This window comes from Anarrhichthys ocellatus, unplaced genomic scaffold, assembly GCF_004355925.1.
Source record: "Anarrhichthys ocellatus isolate YVR2014 unplaced genomic scaffold, GSC_Weel_1.0 scaffold1663, whole genome shotgun sequence".
Taxonomy (NCBI): Eukaryota; Metazoa; Chordata; class Actinopteri; order Perciformes; family Anarhichadidae; genus Anarrhichthys; species Anarrhichthys ocellatus.
In genome coordinates this window covers 1-9,482 of record NW_022281637.1, presented here as the reverse complement: position 1 = coordinate 9,482, position 9,482 = coordinate 1, and the positions used below count along the sequence as shown (strand labels likewise).

Genomic DNA, 9,482 nt, shown 5'->3' with positions numbered 1-9,482 from the left:
CTGCTGCTGATTGTCAATCACTGAAGCTCCTCCCCCTGTGTGTAGATAATGAGAGGTAACCCCCCCCCCCCCCCCACCTGTGACTCTGATCCAGACTTTGCTCTTTTCTGCAGCTCATCCACTGACTCTTGTAGCACAAACTGTTGTTGTTGGCAGGATTTTGGTCCTTTCTTACCCTGTTTCCAATGCAGTCATGTCCACAGTTGACGCTGAACATATTCATCTGTTTTGTTTGTTATGGTAACATCATGAGCACAATGTGGTTGACAGACATTGTTGCTGTATGCGTTTAAACATGCTGTGCCGCTGTGGTTTAACATGTAAATGCTCTGTTGCTCTGGTAATATCTTAACATGTTTGTTGCTGTCATAAAGTGATGATGAAAAGCCAGAGTGTGTTGCTATGATAGAATGTTTGTGCTCTGTTGATATGGTACAATTTGTTGCCTTGGTAAAATCTTCACTTGCTCTGTTGCTGTCGTAAAATGGTGATAAAAAGCTATGTTGCCATGATCAAATGTCTATGCTCTGTTGCTTTGGTGAAATGTTGACATGACCCGTTGCTTTGGTAAAAACAAGTATACCAACATCAATTCTGTTGCTTTGGTGAAATGTTGACATGACCCGTTGCTTTGGTGAAATGTTGACATGACCCGTTGCTTTGGTAAAAACAAGTATACAAACATCAATTCTGTTGCTTTGGTGAAATGTTGACACACAATTCTGAGTTGTGACACTGCTCTGTTGTATAGAGGATATGGGACAGATTGCTGACATGTTTTATTTTGTAAATAAGTACTTTTTGGCCACTGAATCTTTTTCCTCTGTCCCGCTTTTCTGATGTTGCTGTGTTTGAACAATGCCACCTTCTTACCCTCCCTTTCTGCAGCACATTGCTCAATAGCTGTTTGGACTGTTGAGTGCTGAGATGAAATCTGTCGAGATTATTTTTAGTTTGGTAGCTTTTTTTTGTTGTATGTATGTTTTTGGATGTTTCCACCTTTTTAAAAGCTCATTTTTGTTTCTATTGTCAGTGTGAACAAACTTGTATGATCGTATAACCATACGTGATGTGGACTCTCCTTTAGCTTTAGCTAATAAAAGGACCTGATACTCAGCTCTGACTGTCTGCTCTTCACTGTCTAATGGAAACGGATCTGATTCATGGGCTCATTTGAGTGAATGACATTTCTTTATGTTGGAAGTCAGGGTTGGTTTTGTTTGGAATTCAGATGACCTCATCGGCAGCTTCAATGCCATATAAGGTACTTAATATTACTCATCAATATGCAGCATGCTACAGTTGAGGGCTGATGGGTTGCTAATTTATTTGTTTAGATCCTTTGCATCAACGGTAGAATGTTTGTAATTGTTTTTCCGAGAAAGCAAAACTTAAATCTCTCAAAATCTTTACCCCCACTCGTGGTGTTGTTACATTGCAGAAATGCAAATCAAAGGCAGTATAGCAAGTGAATGTAAAAGTAGTTTGCTGTGACCTTAAGGGTCTTCTATTTGGATTAAATTAATCATCTATTTTCCTCAAAGTGCCCACATCGATTGATAAGGCTCATATTAAAGGGAAACTATTGCTAAACAAACTATTATTCCTGAGCTAGGAAGCATTCAATGTCTCTTTTTAGAAGATGAGAAAAATATAATATCGTGGTTTTCTTGGTTGACATCACTTCACCCTGAACGAACTGAATTTAAAGCTGCAGGGCAATTTAGGGAAATTCATTTTTACTAAAAGTAAGTACTTTAGTTTAAGATGCACATTTTTCAAAAGCTTTCTGTTCTTTAATTTAATATATTGTTTAATGCAGCTCTTATTTTAAACGACCCAAGAGAATAACATAGATTTATTATTAGATTATTTATCTATAATTCATCCAGTTCAATTTGAAAACGGACAATAAATATTGTTTGGATATTATTCAATTTAACTTTATTTATTTGATTTGACTTATTGACTACACACAGACGTTCATACAACTGTTGGCTAATTCAATGTATATGGGACTAAATCATAGCACAAGTTAGACATTATTGTGATGTTCCAGACCTTTGCATGAGGAACTTCTCTCTAAATGGACCTCGTTGAATTTTAATTGAATACCCCTGTTGTAGAGGATGGCATCAAGGGCCTATTTCTTTTTTTTTTTTTTTTTCATTAGTTTGACTGTTTATTTCCAAGCAAATCTTAAAAAGTAAAAGATCTATAAAACTGTTCTTCTCATATGAGCTCTAGCTCAGTCCAGACCTGTAGTTTAGGTAACAAACTCAATTCTAATTCCAGACTTCTGTCTCTGCAACTAAACTGTTTGATTATTTGACATTTAAAGTGATACAGTATTGTTTAATTTATTGTTGTGTTGTGTGAATATAAAATCAAATCATGACCAACTGAAGAGCATTCGGTAACCCTCTTATTTCACCACGAGTCTGTCTGACAGCATCACATGCAGCACATTGTGTGTAAGCCGGTTTTTCGCTCTTCATTGCAGCTTATGTGAGGTTATTTTTTCCAGGGAGGTGAATCTATAGCGGATGAGAATGATCTGATGATGGCTGAGGAAGGAGCGTGTGAATGTGATATACAGGATCTAATAGAACATTATGGTTCTGTACACGATGCCCTTTCTCTTTCTCAGAACTGTGTTGTGTTGTGTTTTTCTGTGGTTTGGTCTTTCCTGTTCTGTTCCTCATCAGTGATGTGACGCTCAGCTGCCTTTTCTGACTCCACGGTGGTTCTGCTGCAGAGGATGAATAAAGTGTATTGTTCTCTGTGTGGAGGTTGGATCAGGCTGTTTTACTCAATTATACTTCTGAAACGTGTCTCTATTGTCTCTGACCATCTCTGTACAGTTTATCATCAAACACTGAGTGCTTCAGCAACAGTACTTCTTGCTTGAATGTCTGCCCTTCAACATAAAAGCACATCAATTTACCTTTTAACCAGTCTGGAAGTTAATGTGAACTGTAAAGGCTGCACTTAATATGCTGATGATTATCCAGCCACAGCAGTTTCTAAATTAAACATTTTACAATGCATATATTTGTTCATGAACAAATTTAATGTACAAACACTGCTGCTATGGTGTGTTATTAAACAACCTTGCAAACTTGTTTTGATTTGATTACTGTAGGAATGTAGGATACTCCTAGTTTAATTCACCCGTAACAACATTTTCAATAGTGTCATTTTGGACAAAAAGATTAAAAATTAAGATCTAGGACTGTAATAAGTATTATTGCATTAACCTTTTATCTATTAAATAAAGCGTATTATTTGTCTGGATTATATTATCTACTCTTTTAGACTGGAGAGAGCAATCTCAGTTTTACAAGATATCTATGAAGGACTGGAGGGACCATGGACTTGAATAGTCATTTAGAAAAGGAGCTTATTTTATCCTACTGACTTACTATTTCTTTACTTTATTTTTGTGCTATTTTCTTGGCGTTACTGGCTTCATAGAAGAATAGCAGGGATTTCTTCACCTCCCTCCAAGGTGCATGGAGGGGAAACAACAACAATAAAGTTGTTTATCCTACAAGTGTTGCTGGAGTTTTGATCTCCTCTTATTGGTTTTGTGGCAACTTGCAACTTAATTCAGAACTTAATTAAATAGGTTGCAGCCTGTTTAACCTGTGTTAACTGTCAAAAGGAGCAAAGCACTTGCTACAAACTGATTATATTGCAGCCAATTCTGCTGTATGGGAGGATTTGAAAGAATTTGTTGTGGTGCTGCTTTTATTCTGAAGGGGTTTGGTCGGAAGTATCTCTAGTTGTGCTCCTGCTGGCTACTAACGGCTGAACCCAGAGGGCGTGACTGACAGTCACTTTATCCAATCACGACGCGGCTTCGTAGCTGTCTGTCCAAACAGATGTCAGCATGTCTGTGTGCCGCTCCCTGTTAGCTTAGTCCGCCGAACGGAAACAAAACGACAGTTTTTCTGCTGCAGTTACAGCTAAAATACAAACTCCAGCTGTGGCGAATCTTTGTAAAAAAAAGTCTAACCGAGTGGGGAGGTAACGGTTAGTGTTCTCTCGGGTGCGTTTACTCTGACTGAAAAGGTCTCGTCTCCTGTTCCGGACTGTGGGAGTAAACATTAGCTATTAGTCCTCCGCCAAAGGTATTTGTTCCTGTGGTTTAAAGAAGATAAAATAGAGCGGCTCTGATAAGGTGATTTACAAAGTGTGTGTGCGCGTGCGTGCGTGTATGTGAGCGTGCGTGTATGTGCGCGTGCGTGCGTGTGTGTATGTGCGCGTGCGTGCGTGTATGTGCGTGTGTATGTGCGCGTGCGTGCGTGTATGTGCGCGTGCGTGTGTGCGCGCGAGAGAGGAGTGTGTGCGCGTGTGTGTGCGCGCGAGAGAGAGGTGTGCGCGTGTGTGTGCGCGCGAGAGAGAGGTGTGTGTGTGTGTGTGTGTGTGTGTGTGTGTGTGTGTGTGTGTGTGCGCGAGAGAGAGAGAGAGGATGTGTGTTTATTGTGCTGGTTTAACTCATATCTTCTAGTGTTGCCTTCAGGTTGTCTTGCATTCTCATTTATTATGTTTTCAGATTAAAGTACTGATGCAATAAAATGTAAACAGCTTTTCAATCATGTAGCTTTCTGTTTCATTGAGCATTTTACCCATTTTATATACAGTTGGGTGGTTTAATTTACAGTGTAAAATGTATTGTATTTGCTCATTATAGGTTTTTAAAATCCTCATGTGAAAAGTAACTAGTAACATAGCTTTTAAATATATGCAGTGGAGTAAAAAGTAAAATATTTCTGTTGGAAATGTAGTGGAGTAAAGTATAAAGCAGTACAAGTACCTCAGACTTGTCCTTTTTAGAACAGTACTTGAGTAAATGTACATAGTTACTTCCCCCACTGGTTTGGCATTATGACGTATTTGGTGTCTTTGTTTAATAACAATAATGCAATGATAATCAATTTATTATCAATATATGAAATGTTTAAAGTTACATTCACGTTTGTAGTTTTTTTGTAGTTTTACTTGAACAGAATCCTCTAAGTTTCCAAAACTATCAGTATTTTCCATCAATTCAGGCTGGATATTCAACTTGTTTATCAGTGAGTGACCTCATCTCCTTATGAGAGTTTATTCACCACAACTTCATGCACACAGCCCAGTTTGTAACTGCTGTTGAGGAAGATTCTCAGAGGCTTCAGCTGTGTCTCACCCACTTTATTCACTGTGTTGAGGGACTGTCTGCCTCCTTTGCATGTGGCGAAGATACATTTGTCCTACAGTGTTATCTCGATCGAGTGTCACAGAGCTTGTGACGCACCGTAAAGTGAGGTGCATTTCATGTTCATCTTCCCTCACTGCAAAATGTTTATGACTTTGTTTTGGTGGTGCAGCAGTGACGTAAATGACATGAATAGTTTTAGTGCAGATTAAAGTTTGAAGAATCATAAAGAAACTGTTTGGATTCAGTGTTGAGACTGCAGTGAAGCTCCGTATTTGTAGTTCTTGGTTTATATACGTTTTTTTTGGTGGTGTAGAGTAGGGCTGCAACTAATGATTATTTTCGTTACAACACATCTTCTTTTCTTGATTAATTGTTTGCTCTATAAGTTGGTGACAAACATTGATCTCAATTCCCTAAAGCTCAAGTTGACATCTTCCCACTGCTTGTTGTTGTCTCACAAAAGAGTCCAAAACCCAAAGATGTTCAATTTACCGTCACACAACGCAAATGCACACAAACGAGAGTCTGTAACAAGCAAATGTTGGATAATGTGATTTCCGCTTGACAAGTGACAAACTAGCAAAATAGTTGCTGATTGATTGTCTGTTGCGTTGAATCCTGATCTGAAGGTCTCTCTCTGCCCCCCCCTCAGATGGCGGACTGTGTCTCTAAAGTGGAGCTGAGTATCTCCTGTACTGACCTGCTGGATAAAGATGTCGGTTCAAAGTCGGATCCTTTGTGTGTGCTGCTGCAGAGCTCAGGAAAGGACAGCTGGACCGAGGTAACACACAGGATACACGGGTCTTTGAATTATTTCATTTGATTTTATATTTGATTTTTACTCATGAAATGTCTCCCTGTCAGCTGGCTCGTACCGAGCGTTTGAAGAACAGCTCCAGTCCGTCCTTCAGTCAGCGTCTCAGAGTGGATTATCACTTTGAGTCGGTGCAGAATCTGAAGCTGGGGGTCTACGATATCGACAATAAAAGCTCTGATCTCGGCGATGATGACTACCTGGGAGGGGTGGAGCTAACACTGGGACAGGTACACACCAGACCAACTCACACCAGACTCTGTAGAAGCGTGTTTTTCCCCCATTGACCAGTGTGTCAGCTCTTCAGGCTGTACTGATGCTTTTTTGGTTGTTAAACCTTTAGAGTGTAGCATTTTCTATGAAGAAACATTGGACATGTAAACAATATTAACATATTAGATCATTATGTACAGGTTGCGACGATCAATTAGTTTTATTGACTAATCTGCTCGTTATTTTCTCAATTAATCAACTTTTTTTTCTATAAAATAAATGCGCAGTATATCCAAGAAGTCCAATATCCCAAAATATTGAGTTTACAATAATATCTGACTCAGAGAAGAAGCAACGCCTCACATTTGAGAATTTCTGTCTCTTTTGCTTGAAAATGAACTGAAACTACTAATCGATTATCAAAATAGAAACCAATTAATTGATGTAATTATTTCAGCTCTTCAATATGTACTAAGAGGTCGAATCATTTCTCAGGTTCACACCGTCCTCTGCTGGACAACCTGTGTGATCACAGCACTGTCTCTGACTTATACTCGCTGCATTTATAAAGAGCTTTCATCCAGACAAAGACTAACCTCCTCTGTGTGAATTTCAGATAGTTGCCAGTAAAACCTTGACCAGACCTCTGCAGCTGAAGAAAGGCAAACCTGCAGGGAAAGGAAGCATCACTGTATGTACTGTGTGTGTGTGTGTGTGTGTGTGTGTGTGTGTTAGTTATAAGTATAACCTTTTAATATATTTTTTTATATCGACAGATTATCATTATAAAGCTAAATGTTATATATTATACATGGAGAATCCTGATCAAAAGCTTATTAACATTCACATTACTGTGACTATCAAGTAAAGTGTGTGTGTGTGTGTGTGTGTGTGTGTGTGTGTGTGTGTGTGTGTGTGTGTGTGTGTGTGTGTGTGTGTGTGTGTGTGTGTGTGTGTGTGTGTGTGTGTGTGTGTGTGTGTGTAGATCACAGCAGAGGAGATAAAGGACAACAGAGCCATTCAGTTGGAGTTTGAGGCTAAAAATCTGGACAAAAAGGTAACTCTGCTTCTCATTATTTCTTATATTGCTCTTCATCTTTCTCATCTTCGTCTTTCCACTTCCACGTCTTCAGGACTGCGTTGAAGCAGCTCTTCATAAATCCATCACTAAGTTTGTGTGTAAATAATTAGCTAACTCAGATTGTACCATTAAAACTTTAGGAATGCCTTAGCCAGTGAATACTACAGTTTATTTAAATCAGTTACTAGTTCTGAAGTCACTTCATCATGAGCTTTAGTTTAACTTCCGGTTTTAGGGCGGCAAAAGATTTATTAAACTTACCTGACAATTAGTTGTTGTTATGTTAATTATATCTGTATACATTTGTAAACCGGTTACTTAAGTTACTTAACACACTGAATGAGACGGCAGCATGTTGTCTTCTCTCTGTCCAGGATACGTTTGGGAAGTCTGATCCGTTCCTGGAGTTTTTTAAACAAGGAGATGATGGAAAGTGGCAGCTGGTCCACAGAACAGAGGTACACACACACACACACACACACACACTCTCACACACACACACACACACTCACACACACACTGTTGTTTGTACTACCTACTCTGAGCTATTGTTGCTCATGTAGTCATGAATAGTTTTTGTTAGAGAGAAATAATTGAGATTTAAAACCACGTTGACAAAATGTCGTCACTGTGATGAAGATGATGGTGAGCATTATGAATGATGAAGGTGTTTTTTTGTAGGTGGTGAAGAACAATCTGAGTCCCACCTGGAAGAAGTTCTCTGTTCCCATGCAGACGTTCTGCTCCAGCGACCTCGACAGACCGCTGAAGGTTCAACCAATCAGAATCCACCTTCAGCCATAACAGCCAATACAATCTTCAACACTAACATGAACTCTCCTCCTCCCTCTGCAGGTGGATTGCTCTGATTACGACAGTGATGGAACTCACGATCTGATTGGTTCTTTCACCACTAAAGTGTCCGAGCTGCAGAAAGCTGGAAGTGGTTCACCGGTGAGCTCACTGACAATAAAACATTTGGCGTCTTTCTATTGGCTGGTCCGAGGTCATTAATCTGTCCAATGTGTTGTCCTCCAGGTGACGTTTGACTGCATCCACTCCGAGAAACAGAAGAAGAAGAAGAGCTACAAGAACTCTGGAGTCGTCACTGTGAAGAGCTGCAAGGTAGAGACCACGTTACCCAGAGTTCTCTGCTTTGTAAACCTTAAAGATGTTCAGTAGAACTTGTTTTCAGTCCGAGAACCAATTCCTCCCTCGATCAATTTTGTATCATCTGTAACCTGAACAGAGCCGCCTGATTGGCTCTATGAGGCGCATAGAGAAGGAAACCATTGTTTATATGCATTGATTTTTACTTCCCTATTCACTACAGCTCCAATGTACTGGAGACTGGAAGTCTTATTCCACCATTATAGTCTTTTAATAATTTAACAACATATAGATGGCTGTATGTAGAGATCACATACATTCACTAAGATAATCAGAGAAAAAAGGAAGTAGTTGGTATAAAAAATACTGCCAGAGACCACATATGTCTGTCTTATTATATACTCATGATTTCTTTGTTCACACTGTGTGTTTGCAGATGTTGACCCAGTACTCCTTCCTGGACTATGTGATGGGCGGCTGCCAGATCAACTTCACCGTACGTCAACATCACATTCAAGTTCACGATTGAAATAAAATAGATTGCAAAATGTATTGTTAACGAGATGATTGATTTCGGGTTCCTTGTGATCAGAGATGGATAACGATGTGTCAGTTATTAATCATCAAGTCTTAGTTAAAACGTTTTGATTAAATGAACATGTATTTTAATAATGAATGAATGTTTGTAGGTGGGGATCGACTTCACCGGCTCTAATGGAGACCCTCGCTCGCCCAACTCTCTCCACTACATGAGTCCAGAAGGGTTGAACCAGTACCTGTCTGCTCTGTGGTCTGTGGGTCACGTGGTCCAGGACTACGACACGTTAGTACACACTCGTTCTAAACACTAGCCGTCTTACATCCTTAATGTACAACATTAATATGTACACTAAATCCTGAACTCTACATCCTCTTCACTACATTCTTCACCCTACAACCTAAACCATACATGCTAAACTCTTAACACTTTTTCCTACAACCTAAACCCTCCATTCTACACCCGGGACCTAAACACTACACCCTAAACTATACACACTACACCCTAAACTATACACACT

The 9,482-nt window shown here is 39.4% G+C and overlaps 1 protein-coding gene across 2 annotated transcripts; it reads left to right on the top strand.

The window, feature by feature from the left end:
* The first annotated feature begins 1,220 nt into the window (after positions 1-1,220).
* Positions 1,221-9,476, top strand: LOC116377774 (copine-1-like). 2 transcript variants are annotated; one of them, XM_031839501.1, is made up of 11 exons: positions 1,221-4,136; positions 5,859-5,987; positions 6,071-6,250; positions 6,850-6,924; positions 7,219-7,290; positions 7,689-7,772; positions 7,996-8,085; positions 8,170-8,268; positions 8,353-8,439; positions 8,861-8,920; positions 9,114-9,476. In XM_031839501.1, exons 2-11 carry the CDS (start codon positions 5,859-5,861, stop codon positions 9,273-9,275), a joined length of 1,038 nt encoding a protein of 345 aa, XP_031695361.1. In that variant the 5' UTR covers positions 1,221-4,136; the 3' UTR covers positions 9,276-9,476. The 2 variants fall into 2 exon arrangements, with proteins under 2 accessions (XP_031695361.1, XP_031695360.1); XM_031839500.1 differs by having other exon boundaries at positions 1,221-4,186.
* Positions 9,477-9,482: the final 6 nt, after the last annotated feature.

What these genes read in the sequence shown, in the direction of transcription:
- LOC116377774 (XM_031839501.1), top strand. Translation starts at nt 5,859, where the DNA reads ATGGCGGACTGTGTCTCTAAAGTGGAGCTGAGTATCTCCTGTACTGAC. An exon ending in TGGAGCTAACACTGGGACAG is followed by an intron (nt 6,251 to 6,849) that starts GTACACACCAGA and finishes TGTGAATTTCAG; the next exon opens with ATAGTTGCCAGTAAAACCTT. An exon ending in CAGGGAAAGGAAGCATCACT is followed by an intron (nt 6,925 to 7,218) that starts GTATGTACTGTG and finishes GTGTGTGTGTAG; the next exon opens with ATCACAGCAGAGGAGATAAA.